At 37.5% G+C, this 27,946-nt stretch overlaps 2 protein-coding genes across 2 annotated transcripts; both read left to right on the plus strand.

Moving 5' to 3' along the window:
- The first annotated feature begins 2,634 nt into the window (after positions 1-2,634).
- Positions 2,635-12,658, plus strand: mpzl2b (myelin protein zero-like 2b). The gene is made up of 5 exons (XM_088012532.1): positions 2,635-2,838; positions 8,058-8,227; positions 8,922-9,132; positions 9,563-9,731; positions 11,129-12,658. The coding sequence occupies exons 1-5, from the start codon at positions 2,790-2,792 to the stop codon at positions 11,295-11,297; spliced, it is 768 nt and encodes a 255-aa protein (XP_087868658.1). The 5' UTR covers positions 2,635-2,789; the 3' UTR covers positions 11,298-12,658.
- Positions 12,659-12,773: 115 nt separating this feature from the next.
- Positions 12,774-27,923, plus strand: scn4bb (sodium channel, voltage-gated, type IV, beta b). The gene is made up of 6 exons (XM_014989251.2): positions 12,774-15,745; positions 15,955-16,203; positions 20,782-20,945; positions 21,047-21,266; positions 22,475-22,604; positions 22,813-27,923. The coding sequence occupies exons 2-6, from the start codon at positions 16,131-16,133 to the stop codon at positions 22,907-22,909; spliced, it is 684 nt and encodes a 227-aa protein (XP_014844737.1). The 5' UTR covers positions 12,774-15,745; positions 15,955-16,130; the 3' UTR covers positions 22,910-27,923.
- The last annotated feature ends 23 nt before the right edge of the window (positions 27,924-27,946 follow it).

The raw sequence follows: 27,946 nt of genomic DNA on the forward strand, positions 1-27,946 counted from the left end.
TTTTAGGAACTGGAGCAGTTCTAGTGTGATCCAGATGCAAAAAATTGTGAAAATCTACCTTTATTGAAGTTTCACAAATCAGAAAAAGGTTTCACAAATCACAGTCATGGTTTCAAATATTCTTCTATTAGAGCAGAAAAATCCAGTGCAGGTTTGAAGTGTCTAGGAGTTTTCGTATTTTTAATTAGAGCAGATCTATGGTGATCCAGATGCCAAAAAATTGTGAAAATTGAACTTTATATCATTTATATCTCCAGTTTTTCACCGTTTTTCACTGATTTGTGAAACTTCCAAAAGGAAGTTTCACAAATCAGAAAAAAGCTTCATTGAAATTGAAAATAATCTGATCCAGGTTTGAAGAGTCTAGGTGTTGTAGATTTGGAATTAGACCAATTCACGTGTGATCCAGATCCAAAAAAAAGTGGTAAAATTAACATTTGTTGAAGTTTTACAAATCGGATAAAAGTTTCACAAATCACAAACATGATGCTAAATATTCTACTATTAGAGCAGAATAATTTAGTTCAAGTTTGAAGAGTCTAGGTCTTGTAGTTTTGGAATTAGAGCAGCTCCTGTGTGATCAGGACCGAAAAATAGGGCAAAATTGCCCTTTCTTGAAGTTTCACAAATCAGAAAAAAGTTTTACAAATCCCAAACATGGTTCTAAATATTCTGCTATTAGATAAGAATAATCTAGTCCAGATTTGAAGTGTCTAGCTGCAGTAGTTTTTTTTTTAATTAGAGCAGATGATCCAGATGGAAAAGAAAATGGTGAAAATTGAACTTCATTGAGTTTTCACAAATCAGAAAAAGGTTCCACAAATTCCAAACATGGTTATAAATATTATGTTTTTAGTTGAGAATAATCCAGTCGAGGTTTGGAAAGTCTAGGTGTCGTAGTTTTGGAAATAGAGCAGTTCTTGTGTGACCAAGATAAAAAAAAAGTGGTGAAATCGCCCTTTTTTGAAATTTCACAAATCAGGAAAATGTTTCACAAATCACAAACTTGGTTTTAAATATTCTGCTATTAGAGCAGAATAATCTAGTTCAGGTTTGAAGTGTCTAGGAGTTGTAGTTTTTTAATTAGAGCAGTTCTAGTATGAAAGAGGTGCCAAAAATTGTGAAAATCTAACTTTATTGAGTTTTCACAAATCAGGAAAAGGTTTCACAAATCACAAACAAGGTTTTAAATATTCAGCTTGAAGAAGAGAATAATCCAGTCCAAGTTTCAAGTGTCTAGGTGTAGTAGTTTTTAAACAAGAGTTGATTAAAGATGCGGAAAGTAGTGAAAAATTAAGTGGAATCGCCCTTTAGCTTTAGGAAGCTGGAACTTCAGTTTCGTAGCTGATTGAGTCCAGAATCCGATGTGAGATTCATCCGTGCTGCAGTGAATCCGTCTCTCCTTATAGATATCTCCCTCTTCTTCCTCACATCGTGTCTTTAGGAAACTTTCAAAACAAAAACGGACGATTTAGGATGTATCTTACTAGTGAATAAATTACATATAAATAGTAATCTTTACCACCTGTGTAAACTTTGCTGGTGAATGTTATAACACATAATATAAGTTTTATAATATGTGTTATATTGTTTCATTTCTAATATAGGCTCTTGTGTCAGATAATCTAAGTCAATGTTAGAGAATAATTAATTTTTTTAGATTTACGGAATCTCAGTTAGCCTTCATAGCGGGGCTGAACCCGTATTACACCAAGCACTGTAGCTAATATTAGCTAGTATCTCGCCGGTGGACATAAATACAGTAAAGTAATATTCTAATCACAATATATACACAATAATATGTCCATCTTACTTGTGAAATGTTGTCTGTGGAGCCCTCACATCAATAATCCATCGATCAGAACAACAATATCCCTCAGTGCTGAGGCATCTTCTGCTGTTTTGATTGAGCAAAGTAGGAGGGTATACCGCTCCAAGATGGCCGCCGTATTTCCTGCGCCGGAGCAGCCAATGCGGGGTCTACTCTTATTTTATGTCTATGGTAAAGGCAGCTGGAAAAAGCTATCCATCTGAGACAATAACATCCGCTGCAGCAGGAGGAGGATGCTCACATGGACTGTGGTCTGATTAATAAATAGTCCCTTTCCTAATTATAAATTAGTTTATTTCAACTCCAACCTGTTTGTTGGAGTTATCAGTAAGCAAACTACACCATGCAGACCAAACAGCACAACAGACAGGTCTGGATTAAAGTCGTGGAGAAACTTAAAGCAGGATTGCGTTATAAAACAATACCATAAGCTTTGGATGTTACATAAAAGGGATCGAGCATCCCACTACTAAATCCTAAACTTGGACGTGCCAGGTTCTGAAAAGTATTAATCAGGGAGGTTTGTGGTTTTACCTTGACATTATATGAAAACCTGCAAAGGGTCTGAATATTGTCAAAGGGATACAGGAGCTAAAATTGTTGATGAATCATAAGAAACATCTGGATTAGCATCAAATTTTCCTCAAACATGCCAGCATTTAATAAACAAACGTTTTATTAGTTAGTGACCACTAGATGGCACACGCTAAATTATTTGAGTTCCTTAGTTTGACGCAAATCAAATGTTCTTTATCCAGGCTGTTTTTAAAGGTGGCAGTTTGTGCAGGCGTGCTTACGCAACAGGTTACGCCCCTCAGGTGTGTGCGCATGAGTCACTTTTATTCTCTTGCGATTTGAGCTCCCAGAGAGAGGTCGTTAGAATACATGTCTTCCTTCGCCATACATCCGATAGAGGACTATTACAGCAGGATCTGAGGGAATATACATACTTTATCTCATGGATCGGTTATGGCTCCTTGTTTTTCTGGGAGGATTCGTGATACAAGGTGAGTCTGAGCAACTTCCTGGACATTGGTCGCTGTGTTTCTTTTCCTCTGTGTCAAAGGGAACGCTCCCTTTATGTTCCCATGTGCTTCAATAACTGGCTACCCAGTTATTAATAAGAGTGTTTCTTTGCGAGTTTAATAGATTTAAGTTGTAATTTTGAAAGGGGGAAAGGTTGTTTGGAGATCTGTACCGACCTTTCATTATCATGTGAATCGCTAACCTTTAGACCAGCTCCTCCTCTGGGCCAATTTTTATTTGTTAAATTTGTTTATTGGCATAAATGCGTCTGTGTTTGTGCAAGTGGCATGAAATGAAAAATAATAATAATAATTAATTAAACCGAATAGAGCATTGAATGTGACTTCAGAATGTGTTTATACCATTGACTCCCATTGAAAATGCATAACACAAGGTCTTTGCAATTGTACTTATTTATTACACCGGGTTTCAAAATCCTTTCAAAACCTGTGGAAAACGCGTTTAATCATTTACTTGTGTAATGCTAAAGTTTCAACGAATTCAGAGTCATTTTGAGTAGTCGCAAACTTTTTCCTCCATGTGATCTCATATTCAGTAAATGTGAAGAGTTTCTGTCATAACATGTTGATAAGACTTTCTTAAAGCCAGTGCTATGGCATAATTTAAAGAGAGAGGTGCATAAATTCATGCTTTTAGTGTAGCATTCTTCTTATTTCATTTTATTGTTAAACCTCCCAGGACAAAATAAAATCCTATGGTATTCATCAAATATTAAATAAGGTAAACTGAGTGTGAGGTCTTCTTGAGGTTCACAATCAGTTGCATATTCACGTTGATCTTTGTTTTATTACCTGACCAAGTTGGGGGTAATACATCTTTGGTGCAAGCAACTGAAAAGTACGTCCCTCTTTCAGCCAGCTGTTTGGCAATGCTCAGCAGCAGGAGCCAGAAGGCACTTCTATGTTACTTTATGCTCCAAGTAAAAGGAAGTTCTGAACACTTAAGCTCTTTCTCTTGTGTTTTATTAAGATGAGAAACGGCAGCACTGGAAATTTTACCCGTTCTTTTTAACTCTGTAAGGTGACTCGCCATTGCTTGTGTTAGATATCACACTTCACATTTGAGTCTAGAATGCCTTATCTTCTCCGTCAGTGACTGCAAGGTCCCCTGTGGTTGAAATAACAAGAAAAAAAACATCGTCTCTTCACCACCATGCTGGGTGTGAGTTTTAGAGCTAAACGTCTCCACTTTGGTCTGTTTAAATGAAGATTTACAAGTCTAGGTAACACCACTGTGGTATTTTTATTTTTCTATGAAGCTTCAAGGCAGCCACTCCAAACAAGTAATACTTGTTCACTGTGGATTAAATCATTGCAACATTCGTAAACCTGAACTTGCTAATCGCACAACCAGTGTTGTCCTTGTTTTTATCGAGCCAGCTGCTTCTGGTATCCACAGATAACCAAAACTTTGTTTAATGATTTAACACAGTTCTCCAATGTTGACCTCCACTTGGTGTGTAGGTGGGTTTTACACCTGTAATAACTAATATTATACAGTATGCATGCATTTTGTCAGAGGGTGTTTTTGGTCAGAAATCCACACTGTTGCTATATGTTTTGGTTGATGCATCAGAATCTCCATCGCTGGCATAAAAAAGAAGAAAAAACTAGGCAGGTTGAAGAAACTTTTTTGATCTTAAAAGTTTTGCTGCTTTACATCTTTATGAAAATTTTGTGAAAACTTGCATCTTAGTGTGGCTTTAATTAGAAGGTCATCCTCTACATGAAAGGAATGCTTTTCATCCTACAGACGTGATAACGGCTACGTTAGTGCGACTCTCAGCCTGACCGCTGGCATCTTTGAAGTTTGGATTTGTCATTTTCTTGATGTTGCATGATGTTCTGATTGTTCTCTCTTTTTTTTTTGTTTGAGTATGTTTTATTTTTTAACAAAGTAATTCACGGTGAGAAAGTGTTGTATGATTTTCTTTTTTATTCAGCTCTCCATATACCTAAAGGTCACATTAGTGTTCGTTCCATTCAGATATTACTTTATGTTCTGAAATAATTTTGATCAAATGATGTTAGTGAAAAGGAAAAAGGGAAGTAATGGAAACCAGCAGACAAGACGACACTTGTCTGCATTGTTCTCTTGTGTTGGGAGTTTGATGGTTTTTGTGCTTTGATAATGGAGTGAAATGATATTCAGCCACAGCTGTGGCTAAAATTGTGCTGCACAGTTTTAGTTTCTTTAGAGAAACCTGTGTGTGGGTCGTTTTAGCCTTTAAAAGCAATCCCTCTTAAATAAAAGAAGCCTTTGATTAGCTGTTATTTGTCAAGTTGTATGATTGGGACTTGCAGACCAGTCTCTGCAGGAATGAGTTTCTGCAGTCGACTGGATAAATTTAGTGTTTTATTTTTCTTTATGACTGAATTTATTTTCTGAAAAGCTGCATCTCTAACCCAGTAGTAAGACCTGCTGCAGTGTTTGAAGTCTGTAGTTTTAAGAATCTAAAAATCTACTGCACTCGCTTGTCAGCGTCATAGCACTTTAAAATCTTGGATGCAGAGGTCACTTTGTTTTAGTCAAATGTTTTACTGGCTTCGGGGAATGCTTTTATAGTTTTCATTTCTATTTCTGATTTTGCTTATTCGTCGACTTCATTTATTGCTGCTTTGCTAAGCAAGATGTTATACATTTATTCAATGTAGCTCCTCTTTTGTGAGACTAACACAGCGTTTGTTTTGTAACAAATCTCTGCTGCTACACCGCAGGAATCGAAATGACCAGAATTACTGTAGAATGGAACCAAGGAATAATAGTTTTGTGATATTCATAATACAAAAATGACACGCATAAAGTGGATAAAAAAGGTAGGATCTGTAGATGTTCTGCACATTGGTCATGGCTTCTTGACAAATTTTTATTTGATTAAAAAACATATAAAGGTCTTCATCTAACAAAAGTTAGATTAAAGAGAAGAGACATTTGTGCTATAACATTTGTCCAAATTGATGTAAATTAGAGACGCACCAATCGCGATTTTCTTAGTAAATACAGATTTCTGCATTTCACTTTTTCTTTACACTTTTTTATAGAAAAAAACTTAAGAAATAAAAAATTTATACAGCAGAATAAGCAATTTTTAATCGAACAGAAAATGAAAGAATTACAACATTATCCCTATTTATGCATCGAAGCAGGTCTCTAATAATTATCCTTTAAATTACACTCACATACACATCAGAGAACCTGCTATTGGTTAATGTAATAATGGATATTATGCTGGAACTTGTTAATTTTGATGTATTAAATAAATCTTTCATTTATTTGAAAATCTGAGGGCTTTTTAGCTGTCTATAACCTCCTCAGTATTGCTGCAGTGTCCAGATTCAGCTTTAATATTACATTTGTGTGAAGTAGGTAAACTCTTGCCAAGTGACACTAAAATAAATAACCGTTTTTCAAACAAAAAGAGGACAGATACCTAAAAGTGGAAAATCAGGTTATTCAGGCAGAAGGGGCGTCTGTGTCTAGCTGTGTTGTCAAGAAAATGCCGTCACATTTTAAGCATGTGGGTTTAATTGCAATGAGATTTGTCGCAATAGAAGGATTGGAAAGTGGTGCGTAACAGTGAAGTTTAATCTCCAGCTTTTGTTTGCTTGGCTTAATCGAACATAAAAATGTTTTTAACATCCTGAAGACCAAGAAAATAAATTGCTTCAGGTAGTATTTTGTCCCAGAAAACAACAATGCTGTTGTATTGTGTGAAAGTTAAAAAACTTTTTCTCTATAAATTAGGGCCGTTCTTATCAACTTTAAGCTGCCACTATTTCAACATTATTCTCAAAATTTGTTATATGAGTTTTTTGTAATTCAATCTCCAAAGTAAAATAAAATGGCATTTTAAAAAATGGTGGTATCTGATTTTTTTTTTTTAAATTAGCATTTTTCATACATTCTCAAGCTGAGAATGTCAAGTTGTATCTTCTGAACTGTCTCCTGCAATAACGACAGCGTAGTTACTTTGCTTATCTAATCTGCTGCCAGACCACTGTCTGTCTGTGCTGTCTCTTTGCAGTCTCCATGTTTGTAAAATAAAAATCCACTCCTTCAACATTTGTCTCGATCCTTTCAAAAAATCTCAAGCGTATGTCATCCATCACCTTTAACTTTCTGCATCATGAAGAAAAAAAAAATCTGTTTACTTCTACCATTTTCTTCACAATAGTATCTTATTTTATAGGAAGTTTCGATTAGAGATGTCCTGCTCCGATTCCAAAAGTTGGAGATCTTTATCCAGACCCACAGGGAACTGCCCTGAAATATGTTGCAAGCCGAATTATCAACAAGTCATATCAAAACTGAGATTAAACATAGTAGCTTTAGCTTAGCACTTCAGCAAACTGCGCCACACTAAAACATTCAGCTGACCGTAGTGAAATGTATCAAGACGTGTATTTGTTGAAACTCCTGTTGAGAAAAAAATAATATTTGTTGCTGTTTTAGGACAAAAAACAGATGATGCAGCATCCTGAGAGCCTATAGTGACTGAATTAAATCAGACAAAATAACAATACTAATATAGGCCATGTAACTCCAATGGAAAGTAGCATGTTATTTATTATACTGCAGTTCAAATCTACTGAGTTTTCATAACTATACGTGGTACTGGTTTTAATTCAGTTCAGTTCACCTTGTTCATGTAGAGAAGAAGCAACACATGCTATGTCAACACACTTTGCAAAATAAAGTCAATCCATTCCTACAAGTAGATTCAAAGTCAAGTATCTGCATGCCAAATTTATCCTGGATTTCAAATGGTGCAGTCAGTTTCAATTAAATTACAAATTGGTTAAAGGTTTTCTTTCTAACTCAATCAAGCAAATTACAATGAGTCACTGATTTACTCCACCTTGATGAGAATGTGGTGACACTTGCTTGAATTGTGCCGTTGCTTTTGGAGGAATCTTTGATAACGATCATGCATGTTGGCAACAGTGGAAAAGGAAAAATGACCTTTTAGCGACATGTTGAGTTGTGGCTCAGTGTCGGCAAATTCCTGTACCTAAATGACTTTGACGCAGGTGCTTATCTCTGTGTTGGACTTGTGGCAGCTTGTACACAGATGCCCATCAATATGAAGCCTTTTTAACATTTTTCACCTTTTTTCGGACCGCAACGTTATGATGAATGATTTGCAGAATCTTCTAACTTTTTGATGTCTTTTTTTCAGGGGTGCAGCATGTTAGGGGAATAGAAATTTTCACTAAAAGCGAGGTGGAAGCCGTCAATGGAACGAGTGTGAAGCTCATGTGTACCTTCAGCTCCACGGAACCGGTGTCGCTTCAGACAGCTTCAGTATCATGGGACTTCCGGTCCATCACTGCAGATAGACCTGAACGTGTAAGTAGTAAGCTTCTTCTTCTTTTTTCCCCCAAAAAGTTGATTTTACTGACTTAAGTACTAGTAAACCTTATTCTGACCTTATTAACTGTCAGGGTTGTAAATTACAGAACAGGACGGCATGAAAAATACCACGGTTTCACGTTGTTACACATTACACGGAAAAGTTTTTTTAAAGGCTCAACATTTGTGTGTAGTCATGTAATTTCTTGTAACCAAGTGAAAAAATTTTGTTTCTTAATCTGAAAGACAAAATGATTGCTTACTTTCAGGTTTAGAAGGGTTCAAAGGGCCTTTGGAAGACAAACAGTCCCACGTCGTCACATCATCTCACATCCTTGAGAAGAAATGTGACTTTTTTTCCTTTAATTTTGGACAAATGTGTGGAATAAACCTACATTAAATATAGTTGGGCTCCTCTAGTTCACTATGAAGAATTCTAGTCCTTTTACTAAATATGCACTCTTTAGACAAAAAGCTGCTTCTTCTCTGCAACAGATAAATACGCACCCTCATAAATATTTTATTCTCTATAAGGCAACTTGTCATTGGAACCAAATCATTAAGACACTAAGTCTTGGGGGTTTGAATATTTGTGTTCACTGTGTCAAAATTACGTAGTTTTACTTTCTATGTTTGTTTTTTCTTTTTGGATTCTTGCACTTTTTTTTAACCATTTGTGTGTCTTTGCCAGATATTTTACTATCAGGAAGTTCCATATCCTATCAAAGAAGGGCTCTTCAACGGGCATGTACAGTGGTCCGGAGACATAAAGAGAAAAGACGCCTCAATCACCTTGAATAACGTTCGCCCTGCGTTTAACGGCACCTACTTCTGTCACGTGGCCAACCCTCCAGATGTCCTCGCCAATATTGGCGAAACCGTCCTAAGAGTAGTCGACAAAGGTGAGGCCACACTATGCATGCGTCTTGATTACTCTTTTCTTTCTGTTTCACAATTATTTATTGATTTGTGTTGGTCTGCTACGGTTGTGACCAACTCCAGGCCTCTAGTTCATGTTTCCTGTATGTCCTAGTTGTGTCCCTGCTTCAACACAAGTTAATGGGCTTTTTCCCCGCTCAATGTTACAAGAAGCTCTGCAGCTGCCTATTAAAGAGTCAAGCATTTAATCAAGGTGTGTCAAAGCAGGGTAACGGCTAACACATCCGGGAAACCGCTTCTCGAGGACTGAAGTTGGTTGGCTCCCTTCGCCTATGACAAAATATCTCAACAAAATACCTTTAGGTTAGTAGCTGTAATGTGACAAATTGTTAAAGTGTTGCAAATGCTTTTGCAAGGCACTGTGACTTAAGGCCTCTGTGGTTTTGCTTCTAGTAACTCTCTCTGAGATCAGCTTGCTGGTGGCCATTGTCGGAAGCTCCTGCGTCGTCATCCTGGTCTTTCTTGGCGTCTTCGTTGCTGTGAGGATGTACAAGAAGCATAATAAGGAAAACGACATTGAGATGCGGGTGGAGGAGTACAGAAACAAACAGCCAACTGTGTGGTGAGGCCCCAGAGACCCACAGCTCTTGTCAGCCTCCTCTTCTCTGGACTGCTGTGGAGTCAGTCTGAGGGCTTGGTTTCATTTTCCTGAAAGAAATTAACGAAAGGCTTTTTTTTTCTGCCATGTTTGCTCCTCTAGAGTCAGATATTGCTTCAGGTTCCTGAGGCCACTGTAGTGTTGGGGATATAATGTGCTGTGTAATATGTTGCTTAGATGAAAATCTGGACATTTTTAATCTACTTCACAAAAAGTTTCTTTTGATTTAAAACATTTAAATGTTTTTCTTAAACATTATAGAGGATGTAAATATGGATACATGTCCTCAGGGTGGATCTTCACTTTAATCTTTATTCACAACAGCAGTGCTGACTTACAAATGGGCCTTTATATTTTTTTATACTTAAAAAACATATTTATACCTTTATACCTTCGACCTGGATGCCTTTTACATTTCATATTCCTCTAACAGGAATATAAAAGAGATCCAGCTGCTCTGAATTAAGGCTTACTATCTTTGCTATTGTTTTTTTTACTGAAAAGCAAATGTATTTTTTATTTTTTCACACTTACTAGATGACGTTCAATTTTTGGGGGCAAATTCCTTTTCTTTTTTTGTGCTAATACCCTTAGCGCATGAGGCTAACAGCTTTAGCCTCATGCGCTAAGGACATTACCGCATGTGGCTAACGGCTTTAGCCTCATGCGCTAAGGACATTGCTGCATGTGGCTAACGGCTTTAGCCTCATGCGCTAAGGACATTGCCGCATGTGGCTAACGTCTTTAGCCTCATGCGCTAAGGACATTACCGCATGTGGCTAAAACGTCTTTAGCCTCATGCGCTAAGGACATTGCCGCATGTGGCTAACGGCTTTAGCCTCATGCGCTAAGGACATTGCCGCATGTGGCTAACGGCTTTAGCCTCATGCGCTAAGGACATTGCTGCATGTGGCTAACGGCTTTAGCCTCATGCGCTAAGGACATTACCGCATGTGGCTAAAACGTCTTTAGCCTCATGCGCTAAGGACATTACCGCATGTGGCTAACGTCTTTAGCCTCATGCGGTAAGGACATTACCGCATGTGCCCGGTACGCTGATGACCTTTGCTCCACAATTTGTTCCATTCTTTGAGTTGAGGTGAGGCATTTCCCAAATCCACACTCATGGGAACAATGAACAGGACTGCATTCCTTCTCTGGACTTGCCTCACCTCAAGGTAACCACTTTTGGTATTTCTCCTTTTCTGTTACGTTGGCGATGGATATACTCTCTGAGGGGGAACATGTCCCATGGGTTCATTTACCGCATCATCCACTGATCGTCCCATCTCACCAGCTGCTTGTGTGTTTTTGCTTTTTTTTAATTTGCGACTGAATATGTTTGGCTACGGTTACGCCAGTTCACCTGCAGCGGCAGTTCACCTGACCGCTCTGAAAACGAAGAAGGAAGCTGTTAGTTCAGATGATGAGGAGTCTGAGCCAAGCAGCGGGGAGGATGAGGAGGAAGAAGGTCTTGAGGATGAGGATGATGATGATGATGACGATCTTGGTGGTGATGATGATGATTAGATAAAATCCTATTTTGGTAGAAGAACTTCAAATATTTGTGTTGCACAATTCACTGTTGGTAGTTTACATCATCTTTGAAGAAGCATTGAAAAAGCGTACAACAGAACCAGAGATACTGTCTTGTTAAATGTTTTTCTTTTTTTTTTCTGTGGAAACACGTAGTTTTGGTGAGCCAGCTTTACTTCAGCTGGAGTGCCGCTGGCCTCAAGCGAATTTTGCTTCTTTTAAACTGCATCCTCCTCCAACGTTTTTTTGAACCAGGCATTAATGACCAAACAAACACGGCAGCTTGACAGGTTCGGACTTGTCACTGTCTGCTTAGAAACTGGAATGTCAAATCCTTTTCAGACAGTGAACGCTCCTTGATCTCCCTGAGCAATACCAGGTCACGCTAGCAACACTTTTCAGTGTGGAAGTTGTTAATGAAGGAAGAAGACTCAATCTTGGCTATTTTCAGTTTCTTTGAGCTGAACGATGGCAGGTTTTTGAAGAGGAAGTGTAGTTTCCGCCAGAGTTGTTTGTGGTTTGTTTAGGATCATCATTTTAAACACATTGACTCTTGTTTACTGTTAGTAATGCTGACTATGCTAATTGCTGAACTCCATAATCATTTTGTTGTTTTCAAAAATGCTGGCTGTCTTCTTAAATTGATGGTGTAAAACCTCCTACACCCCAGATCATAATTACAGACCACTGAGTTTGAAAAATATTTTAAATTCTTTTATCACAGTTGAAAAAATTCAAAAGAATTAGAATCAGCCAAAATTGGCATTTGCAGCTTTACAAAATTTTAGCTCAAATCAGAGAACACAAAACTTTGATTGGTGCATTGCTATTGCAGACAACTTCTTCAAGAACAACAGAACTCCTGACGCTTTTTTCAAATATACTATACACTAATACTCTAACGTTTTTTAAAAAAGTGTTTAAAATTGTGTTTCTTTCTCTTATTAATGATCTTGTTTGCAGGGACATGAATTGTATTGCAGAACAAATTAGGTTTTATTATACATTTTTTAAGGACATCACATTTTTAGTTTGACGCCATCCTAGCAAATCCTTAACAGTGTTGCTATATTTCTGCTGCTGCAACTCCCAACATTTAATATTCTTAAATTCTCATTCTTGGATGAGTGATGTAAATGTTTTTTTTTTGTTGATTAAAAAAACAAAGTTTCTCAAAAAAGTCACATTGAATTAGCTTTTCAGGTGAATGACATGTGGTTTTTACCAGAGCAGTGATGTTTCTAGTTTTGTATGTATTGATACGTTGAATGTTTTTTTTTTTTTCATCAAAGTCCTGAAATGTCAATTGTGTATTTGTATTTTCGCAACATTTGATTAAAGAAATGCCCTTTTGAGCAGTGGAGTCAGTTTTTCCAGTCGTTTTGGTTGCGAACACTCCCTGTTGGGTGGAGCTGTGCGTCTTATATGACAACAAACTTTTCTATGGCAGCAGAGACTCAATTGAAGGTGTTTCTAAAATCTGAAAAACTAAATTATGTTGTTCATATTAATTAGTGTGTAATAGTAATATTTAAAAGTTGTTTTATTTTTTGCTTTTCTGTTTAAAACGATGCATAGTTTTTTTTGTCTTTCCTCCCAAAGCCAAATAAACAAAGGATAATGTTGTGAACAGTCAGTCAGAATATGGAGGGGTCAGTCCTGGATCACCTCATCTTGCAAAAATACAGTATGGAATCACCGGAGGGCTGTAAGAAAAAACTAGACATTTACACTGAAATATAAAAATTTGTTGTTGGAAAAAAAAACTAGTATTTCTAATTTCTAATTGTTTAGTTTTTCATATCTGGCTACTGGCTTTTTTATTTTTCTAAAGGCCCTATAAACAGCTAAGTTGCTTTTTTTTTTTTTTTTTTTTACTTGACGTCATTACTGCACAATAACACCTGAGATGTGTGTCCTTGCCTCATGCTGCGGGCAGCACACATCTTGCTGCAGTAATCCCAGAGGTGCCTGTGTTCTTTTTAAAGCTGAGGATGCATCTTCCTGGCACCACTGAATTATGATGAGGAACACATGAACATAGGATCTGTACACGATGTAGCTCGTCTGCTTGTATGTGTGTGCAAACAGACATCCCCACCAAGATGCTGCAGCTGTTTGGCCGGGTCTGCTGCAGCACTCTGTCTTTCTGCAGCAAAAAGCATTTTTTTCCCCCTTATTGCAGTTTTGGAAGAGTTCCCACTGCTGCTGCATTGATACTCCAGTGGAGGGGCCAGCAGAGCAGAGTGGTGAGCCTGCATCCTGGCCAAACTGTCTCTGACTCAATGTTAACTTAACATCTAATAAACTGCACTACTCCCTACCTCTTTTTACCTTACACAACAACCTGCCATATGTATTTTGTCACATTGTGGATTTCTGGAAAATGTAAATTAGTCTGGATTATTGGCTCATATGATTCTTATCCCCAAATTATGTATTCTGATTTACTGGAAGCAAGAAATCTGTTCAAAAATAATAATTCAGATTTACTCTGAATAAAAATCACTGCGTACATGACAATTAGCCAAGCTGACTGCCTTCTTCATTACAGCATTTCATTTAAAAACAAATGCTACAAATGAGTTCTTCTTTTCCTCATCTTTTAGTATAAGGATGCATAATGAAACACTCTTTCATCAAACTAAAAGCAAAAATCATCAACTGTTTTTGCCACACTGTCAGGCAAGTCAAGTCTTGCTCTTTCTAGTCGTCTCATGCTTGTTTCCTGATGAGAAAAGGAACAATAAGATAATCACTTCAACACATCAAACCCCCTCAACCAGTTTCTTTCACTCTGGAGGAACAGAAACTGCTTGGGGTTTTAAAGCTGCAGTAACGTTTATAAAAAAATATTTTTTGTACATATTCATTGAAACTGTTACTATGTTGTGATTGTATGATATGAGACATAGATATGTATTTTTAAATTTGAGATCCTCTGCCTTCTCCCAGTACTACGGTAACTTGAAGATCAATCAAAGTCAAGAGGCGGGTCCTAGTGTTGTCAATCACAATCATTTGTGGCGCAGCTCATCCTCTTTTTGCGCTCTACGGCATTGCAGCTAGCGGAGCTTGTTGTGAACGCTCAAGCTAGTTAGCATGACCACCGATGATGTCAGATAAACGATTTTCCTGTAACGGTAACCTGTTTCTCCGCCATTGGCATGTTGAACATCAAAAACATGATGTTTGCCAAAAAATTGCCAAAAAAAAAAGAAAAAATTTATATATTGAAGCTTTTGCAAAGCACTGAAACTTTTGTAGGTTCTCTACAAATGTGAAGTAGATTTAGACCAAGTTGCAAACAGATCCATAACTTTTATTCAGTAAAGGCCATCTCTCGACTAAAAAAAAAAAAAAAAGCCAAAATCATGTCCATATTTCCAATTGAAACATTTCCCAATATTGACTTTCACACAATCCTATCTTTAAATTGATCAGTCTATCAGTATTCAGATGTTGTTAACTGAAAGAATGGTGAATTTACCCAATTGGAAAAGGAGCTGTCCTGGCATAATTAACTGATACCAATGACTTAACAAATACTTTTTATCATTCACAAAATGTACAAAGCTGCAGACAAACAAAAGTGTTCTCAAAAGAAAGTCTGTATCATGAAAGAGGGAGAAAACTAAGTACCCTATCTACTGTTTTTACTCTTTTGCTGTAATTCTCTAAAATAAGAATGAAAGCCTCCATATTTATGAATGGTGGTGCGTCCCAGCCCAGGCCCTGAAGCAGAACCACACACCCTCCTCCTCAGCCAGCACTGCAGAACTTTCCTCTGATCTTCACAACGCTCAGCCAAGGGTGCTTGAGTGTGTGCACACACACACACACCCCCACACACGCGCACACACACACACACGCACACACACACACACACACGCACACACCCACACACACGCACACACACACACACACACACACACACACCCCAGACCTGACAATGGGGAGGAGGGTTTGGAGGCAGTGGGTGGGAGCGTTATGGGGAGGGAGGAATGAACTATGAGAAGGATGTGGAGGCAGGTGACCAAGTGGGGGAAAAAGAAGTGAGGAGGTCTGGCATGCAGCCAGCAAGAGATGACAAGCAAAAAAAAAAAAAAAAAAAAACAGAGAAAAGTTGTGAAACATCTGGAGGGACGATCCTGGGAAGAATTCAGCTCGCTGGGGTTCTGCTGAGTGCGGCTGAAACACCGTGTTCCCTCTGCGTGTCTGCGCTGCCGTTTGCCTTCCTGCCCGTCTCCCTCTCCGTCTCCCAGCCGGTTGTCTCTCCTCCTGGCTGGCGCTGCAATGTGGCTGTCTCTGCAGTGAAAGTGCTGGTTGGCAGATTCTCCTTGTGTGAACCCTGACTCTGCGCAGTGAGAGTTTGCCGCTCTGCTTCCATCCAGTCCCACACTGACTCAGCTGTGAAGCCAGCCGCCGGGCCACAGGAGCAGGTAGGTAAAAAAAAAAAAAAAATTCAACTGTACTGTATGTTTTTTATTTATTTATTTTTTTAAAGTAGCTTTTATTTTATTGAGTAGCGTTTTTATTTTTTTGTGATGCAGAAAAAGTTTTGACAGTGCACTGACGAGTCTTTTTAATTTCTTCCACATCTCCTCACCTATTTCTTTTCTTTCTCTGCTGCCCTCCGTCTAAACTGCAGCAGCGTTTTCCACATGAGTGCATTTGAAGGTTTCCAAGAGACTTCAAGACTATAGCATCCCTGTTTTAGGGGAAAGGGGGGGGAGGATTCCAGCCTCCAAATTTTATCCCACACATCTGGAAAACAGAGTTGGGCTGAAGTCATTGCAGTACCAAAGTGAGCTGGAGCCAGCTGCCATGGAAGTCCGGTGGACTGGGGTCGAACGCTCCAAGCTGGGCTCTCCATATGCAGCCTTCACTTTGCTGCTTGGTAAAGTCAGTCTTTAATCTCTTCCCTGCTCTTTCTATGTGTTGACTACATATTTATATATGCTTTCATCTCATTTTGATGTTCAAAATCCTCCTAATGCTTCAGAGTTCTTGACTCAACTTGTCATTCTAAGAAGACACAATGTTATAGTGTTAATAATGAGGCATTAAAGCTACTAGTGGTCTTTTATACATTACCTACATTTTACAAAAACAAACAAGAAACAAAATCTTTAGTTTCGAGTCAAATCAGCATTTATGCTTTAAATGTTGCCTCTGGTATATTAGATTTAATTAAGTTCCTACTGGTTTAGTTTGTGACTGTATAAAAAAGAAGGCAATCTCAGTTAAGTAAGGTGATCCTGCTGCTATAGGAAGGCTGCATCATGCGCTCCTGGCCTGCTCTCTCACAGTTTGTTCTGATTTTTGCAGCAGTGGATATCGACGTTGTGTTGTTGCAGGGAATTTCGTATATAGGTCAGATACTTTCTTATACATGTCTGCGTTACAGTTGCATTATAGTCTGGAGATGAATATATTTTTCTTAACCAGGACATTTTAAAAAAAAATGCTAACAGGCGGTTTACCCAACCTACCTTTGCACACATTATCTTGAAAATCATCTCTAAGCCTCCCGAACTGCAGACATGAATCACTAATAAAACAGCCTGTAATTATGTTGTCCAGTATTTTCAGTTCAGTAATTAATTATGATTAATTAATTGGAGATGAGTAAGGGACTTTTTGTTACTTTATTATATAACAACAAACAGGAGTTATTTTTTACAGGCCACCTGCAACAATAACAAAACAAACAACAACAAAAAAAAACAGAAAAAGAAACTGTGCACCACATGCAGGTGGATAAGGAGCACAACAAAATTTTATCTTTATTTGGATATTCATGGTGTTGTATATAAATATAAACCTAGTGGATACAGGAATCCTGTCTGATCCTATGTGAAAAAGTAATCACTCCCCAATGTAAATTGCTGATTCTTGTCACCATGGATGACAAGTGTTTGTGGTAAATGGCATTGGGTCTTTTGACCAAATTTTCTTTAAAGAAACATTTTTAAAATATTAAACCACTATAGAGGTTTTAGAGGTTTAGTAATGCCACAGGCTTAGAAATATGTTTCAGTGCATTATAAGCCTGGCGGGCCACCAGGCTTTACTTGTGCCCCCACCAGGCTAAGCAAATTGCTTATTTGTTTAAGTCTTTTTTTTTATGTTTGCATTTTTTAGGACATTATAGTTGATGTTGAGGTGTTATTCTTCCAATCTTTGAATAACACATAATTATCAAGTGATATTTTCAAATTTCCTTTAACTTTAAACATTTTTTACTCAAAAACATGACAGATGATTGATTGCCCCAGCGCCCAACCCCCAGGTTTAGCAAGTTTTCTGGGGGAAACCTTGTGTTTGTAACTATAAACTATTAACTTTTTTTATATGTGCAGTTGAATGTCTTTAGTTTGTGCCACATAACGTGTTGTTTTTTGATATCTTAACGCTTACTCCATGTTGTAAGACAGGTTCTGGGTGGGTAATTATCCAGTATTAGAGACTGTTTGTGGCTGGTTAAGTTGAAACAAAATGTGTTTTTTCCCTTCACAGCTGAAATATTACAAGATTATTTGAAAACTGCTGTTTGTATCAGAGTAATCTTTGCCTGATATTAATGGGGGGTTTTTATTATTAAAGAAATTTAGATGTGACAAAACAGAAAAAGGAGGAAGTTGTTTTTACAGGATTATGTGTTGTCAAATGTGAAGCTTTTATGACCATTTATCTAAAGGAAAATAAAAGCTGCACTTTTGCTTTTGCAACCTGAATTTCTCCTAATTTACCAGTGAATTATTAAAAAGGAGTATTTTCATCACATAGGCCAGAAACTAGGGCAGGACTTTTTTTTTGCTTGTGTTGGTATATTTAAAAAGACAAAGATGAAAAAAATGACAATGTTTTGAAACCTGAAAAAAAAACTCAGGGAGATAAGTTGATTTCTCCTATAAATGATTTAATAATTTATAGGAGAAAGCATTGTCTTTAAAGAATCAGTTTCCTGCCTGAGGATTATGAGCTGAAATAATCATGAAGCAAATCAAGCTTAGTTTTACTGTCAGCCAAAGACGAAGTCAAAGTATATTTATCTAGCACATTTACCACAACCTCAGCTGACCAACATGCTTCAAAATAATCATAACATCACAGGTAAATGATAAAGCAGAAAATAAAATTAGTCTGTTCCATTTAGCATGTCTAAATAGTGCGGCAGGAGCCTCATTTGGCAAGATTTTTCATGGCTAACACCACTTCTGTCATGAAGTGGTCTGGATGGACCAAAATGCTGACAGAAGCTGGGAGCACGGACTGAATGTTTTAGTAATAAAACTAAAAACTTACAGAAAGCACAGGGAGCCAGAGCAGAACAAAAACAAGGAACAAAAAGCAAGCAGAGAGATAACTAGACAAGATTTGACAGGAGGAACTAGCAAGGATCATCAGCAGGAGAAAGATTTAAATACTGCGAGGATGAACTGAACTAAGATAAAACAGATCCAATCAAAGAAAGAGGCTGAGGAACAGAGAATAGTAATGAAACTAGAACCAAATAACCAAAACTTGAAACATCACAGGATCCCAACAACTTCATTAGTTTGGTTTTCAAAACAACCAGTGTCTCTAAGTGAAAGATGAAATGATTTTGCGCACCATGAGCACATGCTAGCTCAGCAGTCTGCTGATTTTAAAAGGCCTCGTTAAGTCGGAGTCCAAGAAGTGCAGAGAGGCTGATGGAGAAGTAGAAACTGTCAATGCAGCAGCAAAAATGTCCTCCTACATCCATTAGCGTAACCTTTCTCCTATTCATCCAGAGTTTTCTCTTTTGTTCTAACTATGACTTTAGGCACAGGAGCAGTCTGACCCAAAAAAAGAGAGGATGTATGCTGCTGATTTTTTTTTTTTTTTTTTGCCAGCTTCCTAAATATTGGCAGTATTATAAACTTCGCAGATTATGGTGGACAACAATACTAAGACTAATGTGTCACACAGATAACTGAAGAAAAAAAATTTCACAGGTGTATTTAAATAAGATAATCGATAACAGGATGTTCTTCCCAGCCACTTCCTTTGGCTGCCTTAGCTGTACTTTTCCTATATGCTGCAGTGGTGTTTGCCTGGTGTTGACCTTGACCGTGCCGTTTGTGTAACACGGGAACAGGAAACACAGAGCAGAATCTCAGGATGGTTGGAAACAGTGCAGAGGATGTTGTGGCTGCTCCTCGGTTCAGACGTTCAGTCTGTGATCCCACTGCTGCGTGTTCAGAGCTGGGAACTAAATGTTAAAGTGGAACCCATGTTAATATGAAAGAAATCAAAACAAGTTGCTCCTTACATCATTTTTCTTATGTTTTCTGTTTCCTTATTATTATTATTATTATTATTATTATTATTATTATTATTATTATTATTATTATTATTATTATTATTATTATTATTTGTTGTGCTTTCATGAAGGCAGCATTAAATCACTGCTACTTCCTGGAGCTGCCTGACCCTGATGATGTCTAGTGTAGAGTTACACCTTTCAAGCACAAGCAGACCGAATCCTTTATTGACAGTAATGTCACAGCAAGGACATGCTGGTGTCCTGTTACTGAGCCTTCAAGTTCATGAATGCTACAGGGAGCTCTGAAAATCAAATGTTTCCTCACTAGTGTGTCTTTCACAGACATGAATTGTAATGAAAGTAGTTCGAGAATAAAATCTGAATGAATCCTAACAATAATATCAGACACAGACTTTGCATTTGATTATAAAATAACTTCCCTTCAGCAGTTGGTTAGAGGATAAACAAGCTTAATCAAACGCATGTCCAAACATTGACTAAAAGGACACACTTTAAGATGTTGTAAAAGTTATAAATATTAGTACCGGTGTAACAATGCAACTCTTCGGTTTTATGGGTTGGTCACGGCTCTACACTCTGAACCTCTTGTGATTTTTATTTTTTTTAGATTTGTCCTACAGCAACTAGCTGCCATGGGAATCAATATTTTCAGCAAAAATATAACGCCCGGTAACACTTGAAACACCTTGTTTCTTGCAAAGGCTTAGTGAACTATGAAATTGCAACAATTTGTTGTTCTTAGCAAAACTAAGAACAAAAAAACAAGTTCAATACTTGCTGTGCTCAGGAACCAACTTTATTAATTTACCAGAGTCACAATGTTTCAGTCTGTCTTTAAATTTGTTATTTTAATTCCTTAAGTGTTGCTGCTGTCTTCACATGCTTGTCTCTTTATATGAGCCCTGGAAATTTGGTGACAAAGTGGCTCAAACTTCTAGATTATTTTCATCAAAATGGCTCAATGAATTTACAATAAATTTAAACAAAGATGTCCAGAAAAATGGTTCGGCTTAAAAAAAAAAAAAAAAAAAAAAAATGAGTTGGCACAAACAAAAGTTGCCTTGGTTTTCTTCTGAAGGTCTCCGACAGTGTTGCTGCTGAAGACCAAACGTCTTACATGTTTCGTTGCGTTTTCTCACCAATATCTCTTTGCTGTCCCAGGTGTTTGGTCTGCTCAGGGCCTGGAGATGTCAGTGGGAAAAGTTCCCTTCCTGGAAGCAGTGAACGGCAGCACAGTCATGCTGCCTTGCACATACGCCAGCTGCATCGGCATCAAAGACCTGTATTTTAACTGGCAATACAACGACAATGGCACAATGCAAAAGGTAAAATCCTTCTGACTTCCTTTCAGCATCTGCTAACTCGACGGTTGAGTTTTTTTTTTTTTTTCTTTTTTGTTCAATTGACTGCTTGCTGGTTCCATCAGGTGTGTGACGCTGTGATACCAACAGAGGACGTGGTGCCAGATGTGAAAGTGTTCAGAGAGAGAGTGGAGTTTATCGGAAAGAACCACAAAAACAACATCTCCATCTTGATATGGAACATCACCTTCGAGGACGGAGGCCTGTACACGTGCTTTGGGCGCAATCCCAAAGAGAAGAACAAGAACCACAGTGCAGTTTTCCACCTTATTGTTGTGGACGAATGTAAGACTTTAACATTTTTGCTGGTATATAGTGATTTAGAAAAGTTTCATACAAGTTTTTTTTTTTTTTTTACATTTTGTTACAGCCTCCAACTTCTAAGTGCTTCATAGAAATTTTACTTTGAAAAGCAAAACATTATTTTTTTTTACCTAAATGTGCTTTCCTCTCATGCAGTGAGGCTCTCTTCTTTGCAGGATGGCTAACTCTTCAAATGTTTTGTCTCATATTTCCTTCCTTGCCCTCAACTTGACTTTTACATTCCTGGAGTTGGAGCAAGGCTCCAGGTTGCACCACATTGCTGATGGATAGCAGACACTCTGCTATATTTTACCTGGTAATTAACGATTTCATGCAGAGGCAATAAGAAAACACAATCTAAAGTTAAAATACAAGTTAAAATATCTAAACACAGGCCACATTCATACCAGAGCGCCTCCTTCTTCCATATGTTTGCTGTTCTCTAAATGGCTTGTGGTGAAATTAAAACGGGATTTCTTTCACATAATGTTTTTTTTTGTTACTCCTACTTAAAATGCATATTAACAGTTATCCTGTTCATGGATTGTATCATCTGAGCTGTGGAGCTCTGGGCTCTCCCAAAGTTACCCTGGGCGTCTCAACTTCTACTCTCTATATCAGAGTTTTTGTATTGATACTAAATAATGTAAAGGGGGTAACTTTTATTTACGTAAATCTCCTGGCTGGTAATTCATCTTAACTGTTGCCCAATTTACCCACATATTACCAGATCTATCAGTTTTAGTTTTCCATCCTGCTGCTCCGTTTGTCTTGACTGTTACTGTTAAGTCTTACCTACATTTAGTTTAACACAAGAAGATAACCTGAAATTGGCCAATTTACAGAAATGGAGCAACTCGCCTGGGCTCTGTTGATGCTTCAGTAATATGCATACTCAGGTAAAAGGAAACCAGAACATGCATTTATTATCTGGAGATAAAGTAAAGTGGGCCACATCAATGACAAATGGAATCAGGCTGGAGAAAATAATAAGTCGTGTTTATGGTAGACAGGGAATAGAAACACATATAATTGAAATGGTAAGAGTTCAAGACTTTAAGGAATGTAAATAAAAAAAAGGTATTCTGATTGAATCACCCCTCTCCGTTTTTCTGAGCATGTTTTTGTTATGACACAGATGTAAATAACCTAGTCAAATGTTTTAAGCGACTTCTTTCATATGTCTGCAGTAAGGGTGGTGGACAACACGCTGACCATCATTATAGCCTCAGCTGTCGGTGGAGCCATCGCGTTCCTGATGGCCTTTATGTTGCTCAAGAACTTCACTCTCTTTGTTCTTGCCAAACTTGAGGAGAAAAAGTGAGTTTTCAGTTCCTGGCATTTTCTAACGACAGTGCAAATATTTCATATTGTTTCATCACACGCCGCCGCCACTGCTCGGTGGCACTTCAGTTTGAGCCATACACATGCTGATGTTGTTTTCTTAAAGCTGCAAGTTTGTCTTTGAGGTGCATTGATTTCTTCTGCCGCTCTAACACGACCTCCTTTTTCGCTTCTCCCCCCGCAGTAAGGAGTGCCTTGTCTCTTCTTCAGGGATTGACAACACTGAGAACGGCCTCTCAGGATCCAAAGCTGATTCCAAACCAACGCCAAAAAAGAAATGAGGCTGGGGTGGGGTGTGTAAAACTAAAACATGACTCAGATTTAGATCATATTTGCTGATATTTCTAAATGCAAATGTGTTGACGGGTCATTGTGTCTAATTTAATAACTCTGGTTATGAGGTTTGAATGAGAATGATGCACATAAAGATACCAAATGTGCTGTAAGTGGCAACTGTGCAAATGATATACAACTTAAGATTGTGCAAATATTGAATGTGTACATACTTGTGCACAATTATGTTCGGTTAAGTTATAATTGTGATTAATTCAAACAAATTTATTTAAGACAAATAGGTAAGCAACAAAGCATTGCGGCAAGTAATTCTACAGTATGCTTAAAATTAATTCATAGAGGAAACATAAAATCAGATCTAACAGACCTTTTTCATAATTTAAAAAATACCTGACGTAGGACAAGCACAGGTGTATTAATGTCCTTTTTCTACTAAATGAAGATGGATCTAAGATTTTCCATTTAATTCAACACATTGGGATGTCACTGAATCATGACAACTTTGCAAAAACTCATTCTCCAAAGATTTTTAGTGTTTTAAGAGTAGAATACAATGTTTTCAGACAATCTGCGTCTTTTCCTTACAAATATTAGAAGTTTCTGCATCTCTGCCATCAGATTCAGCCATGGTATAGAAGAGAAAACAACAGAAGTATTTTATGAGCCTATTAGTAGCATTTGGGTTTTTTTACTGAGCACTATGGACTGCCCAGCACTCCACTCTTTGCATCCTGAATTTTAATTAGGCGCAGCACTCTGTGCACATACCTCTGATCAGACAGAAGTATCATGGACACAATCCGATCCAAAATCTGGGTTTTATTTACTCAATTTTTGAGTTTTTGGAATGCAGCCCTCATTAATACACCTGTTTTTCTGCTACTATTCAGTTCAGATTTCTGCCACAGAGCCATTGTTCTAACTTATAATGTCTGGCTCATTACTCTTCCTTAAGTATAAAAACATATATTACTGGTATAATAAGATTTATAATTGAGCATGAAGTTCGACTGAAATAAGAAATTCCCACCAGCACCAACAATCTCTTTACTCAGAAACAGCTTGGAGATACACAATAAATTCCCATTTAAAAATAAATAAATAAATAAATTATTCAAATGACAACAAAAAAATTACATTTTCATTTTGTCATTAAGAACTGGCGCAAGTTATGAAAATGTGAATCTACACGAGCAAAAAGAAAATCAAGTTGTGTAGCATTTAGCATAGTTGCTCACTGTTTCCACCAAATATCCACTCAGGCTGTAGCTTCTGCCATTTTAGCCATTAAAAAAATTAGACTGTTCTTCATCTAAAGTCAAAACACAAAACTTAATTTAATTGCTTTAGGCTGAGAAAATTTAATAGAATTACAGCTGGAATGAAGGCCCTTATAATAAACACCAAATCTCGCATGTTAACAACGTGTAGAGTAAACAGATAATTCTCTTAATATTCAGTATTTTTCTACACAAATTAGTCATATGTTTAGTTGTAGCAAAGGAAAGAGGGCTTTAACCAGTTTTAATGCCAATATCATAGTATTGTAGAATTCAGCCTAGTTCTTCATGCCATATTTCCTCCTTGCTTGAGAACAACACATGTGCCTGTTAAAGCATAAAAGCTTTAGTATTTAGTAGGATAGCTAAATATTGCAAAAACAGTTTTTAAACCCTTAACTGTTACAAGACAATAAGCTTTTACATCAAAATGATAGACAATCTCGCAATATCTAGATAAATGAAGACCATTCAGAGGATGCTGCTTTTCAAATAAATACCTAATGCAATAGGAGCATGTGCAACATGGGCCAGATTTTAGATCTAATGCTTAAATATAATATATAGAGAGATATAAAAATACTTTAAGAAACACACCTTCTCATACTAACACTGGTAGTGTCAGGGCTGAAATTAATTGCAAACCAATTTCATGCTATGCTAATGCCATTAAGCTAACCCTGACTGGGCTAAGCAGTAGTTGCTGTAGATTCGAGAGGAAAACAGGCCACTTCCTTACACTGTAAAATCTGCTGGGTTAAAGCCAACTCAATACAGGTAATGCTGTCTGTCCTGCCAGCATGCCTAGGTGGGACCCATGTGGGGGAAAGGAGGGCTGATATATGGGTCCCATATGGGTTTGTCCGCGGGTTCAATGATGGCCCCACATGGGTTTGCCCATGTAGGGCCACAGCCCACATGGGCCCTACATGGGCCCTAAATGGACAAACCCATGTGGGCCACCACCATATAGGGCCCATGTAGGGCCCATGTGGGCTGTGGCCCTACATGGGCAAACCCATGTGGGGCCATCGTGGAACCCACGGACAAACCCATATGGGACCCATATAGTCTGCCCTCCTTTTCCCCACATGGGGCCCACCTAGGCATGCTGGCAGCCCTGGGTTGGTCAAACACACCAGGGTTTGTTTATGGGCCTGAATTTCCCAACCAAAAACAATGTTGCCAGGTCCTCAGTGAAGGAATTAGCTTTTGATCATCCAAAATGTTATAATTTCATCACCCAATTTATAATGTATTTGGCATAGTAGGAAAGAAAATTGGCACTGTTAGGGGAAAACAGGAGAAAAAGCAGTAAAAATGTGTTTTTAAGTATGAATTAACTTATGAGTTTTGCCTGTTTTTAAAGTAAACCCTCAACCCTTCTCCTTTATTCAGCACTACCCAAAAATTGGTTGAAGAAATCTTGTCTGCATTGACTTTGTGACTGATTGTTTGGTAAAAGTGGATGTTGAACATAGCTAGTGCTAATACTTAGCAAATAAAAGGCTAGTGTAATATTTATTGAATAAATGTGTTCTCTACTGTTAAATAAAGACAATAATTTACACTACATATATAGACATTATTCTAAATTAGCTTTTTTTTTTCATTTTACACTTTCTTATTTAATCTTGTGGAAGAAGTTTAGTGAACTCTAATCAAATTATTCTTAAAAATCTATAGAGAATGGTGGAGTTCCTAGTTTCTTCCCCTCTGAGTCACATTTTTTGACCCAAATTTTTGGATAAAATTATCCAAGTTCTGTTTAAGTAGCAATAATTCAGCAGCATTTAGGGTTGTAGAAAAATAATGCAACAGTTTTTGTGCGTGTAAAAGGTTTTGTTTTTTTTTAAACACAAGTACTGATTGTATTATTAAAATGCATTTCTATTTTAGAACAAAGACAGAAAGCACCTTTAAACTAAATGTTATTGGGTTTATTGATGTTGCAAGAGTCAGACAGTAAGCAGAGCAGAGCGCTCATAGCTCAAGTCTATTGCACAAGAAAAGAGGAAGGTGACGGTTTCATTGTTGCAGCTTTTGTCAGACAGGAAAGTTTCCAGCAGAGTTTTGCTTTATGGGGAGATCAAAACCTTGAAAAGTACAATTTTAAGTAGCAGTAAGAGAATAATGGCTTTATAATACTTATCTTGAACTCAAGAAATTGGAAGACGGATGCATGTAAACTAAATAAGACAGTACTGTAAAATGAAGTGTAATTTTCTGATGGTTTCCTCATTGCTTTGTAAAAAAAAAAAATGTGCCTCAACCTTTAAATACTAGCTTGAAGCAATATTTTAATGGGGTACTCTGGGCTCTTTAAGAAGATATATATTTTTGTGTATGTGTAATCCTGGTTGGATTCGTCTTTCACATTGTTCATGCAAGTGCAACGCAAAAAAATAAAGCAAAAACAAACAGCACAAAAATGTGAGACCATCAGTGGCGGATCTTGCATGTATGGGGCCCCAGGCAAGCAACCACCCCCACTGTAACAACCTTTGTTGACTAGCAACAGGATTGTTAGCTGCTATGTTATATTTTCTGCTTCCATGATACACAATACATACAGAGAAAATTTCTTCAAATTGTTCGCTTGGCGTAGCTAAAAGTAAGAACTCCAGCTAACCGAGCAATAAATGGTGAGAGGCTATCTAGCATTGGCACAGTTTGATTGACATCATGTATGACCATAACTCCTGAAAACAAACCAAAGTGCAGGAAATAATCTGAGATTATGGTTTGGGGGAAAAAGGCAGTGCACAAAGTACAAACATTTCAAAAACAATAGGAAGAAAAATGTCCAAGGTGCAACTGACAGATAAAAAAGTCATATCATAATTTGTTATGGTCCTCCTGCACCTCACTGTCTTATGCCGCCCTGGGTTACTGCCCATGTGGCCCATATCTGAACCGCCACTGGATGCCGTCATCGCTGGCAACCAAACCATACATTATTTATTTACTTATTTATTTATTTAGTTATTTTTTAAAGCTGACTGATCTTTGTTGTTTAGTTCTGGTTCACTAAATCATAAATCTGTTCAGTTCCCAGTAAAAAAGCAAAAAGTAAAAACTTTTTTTAAGTGAGATAGAGAATGATTTGTTCTGCAGAGACAATTCACCCATCAGTAGGAGAAATTGATATGTTTAAAAAGTCCAGTTTTTACTGTGCCTGGGTTGTTCTGTGACTTTGGAAAAAGATTTAGCCAAATTATAGGATTTCATAATAATAATTAATTTAAAGTGGGTGAAGTTTCTCTGCTAACTTGAAGTAACTATTACTGTGGCTTGTTTTTTTTTTTGTTTTTTTTAAATATCCAATTTTTTAAAAATTACATTATGACAATAATAACAATCTTTTACTAAGGCCATCAGTGTGTCAAAACAAATGTGGCAGTGTAGGCCTTTACATGCAACTCTATGCAAATGACAGCAGGACCTCTGATTTACTGTGACAGCTTCGATACAGCAGTGGCTACCTTAGGTATGCCTTAGGTATGTGCGTTGTGGTGACGACATGCAGGCAGGATCCGGAACCCCCTGAACCGGAACAGAAACTGAGAAGCCTGTGGACTCTGTTGCTTCTCTCCCACCGCTCTCTGCATTTAAATATACAGCTTTAACGCTCCGGCCTGCACTTAGATGAAGTTACTGTCTCCAACATCTCTGACATGCATATCAGCTCTGTTTGAAATTAATAAAGTTTTGAATATAATCTCTGTTGTTCTGTTGCATATT

The sequence above is a fragment of the Poecilia mexicana genome, unplaced genomic scaffold (assembly GCF_051168715.1).
Source record: "Poecilia mexicana isolate PSO_F unplaced genomic scaffold, ASM5116871v1 scaffold_14, whole genome shotgun sequence".
NCBI lineage: Eukaryota > Metazoa > Chordata > Actinopteri > Cyprinodontiformes > Poeciliidae > Poecilia > Poecilia mexicana.

Coding starts and splice junctions, on each gene's coding strand:
- mpzl2b (XM_088012532.1), top strand. CDS start 2,790: ATGGATCGGTTATGGCTCCTTGTTTTTCTGGGAGGATTCGTGATACAA. Junction 2,839..8,057: donor GGGAGGATTCGTGATACAAG/GTGAGTCTGAGC, acceptor TCTTTTTTTCAG/GGGTGCAGCATGTTAGGGGA. Junction 9,133..9,562: donor CCTAAGAGTAGTCGACAAAG/GTGAGGCCACAC, acceptor TTTTGCTTCTAG/TAACTCTCTCTGAGATCAGC.
- scn4bb (XM_014989251.2), top strand. CDS start 16,131: ATGGAAGTCCGGTGGACTGGGGTCGAACGCTCCAAGCTGGGCTCTCCA. Junction 16,204..20,781: donor AGCCTTCACTTTGCTGCTTG/GTAAAGTCAGTC, acceptor TTGCTGTCCCAG/GTGTTTGGTCTGCTCAGGGC. Junction 21,267..22,474: donor CCTTATTGTTGTGGACGAAT/GTAAGACTTTAA, acceptor ATATGTCTGCAG/TAAGGGTGGTGGACAACACG.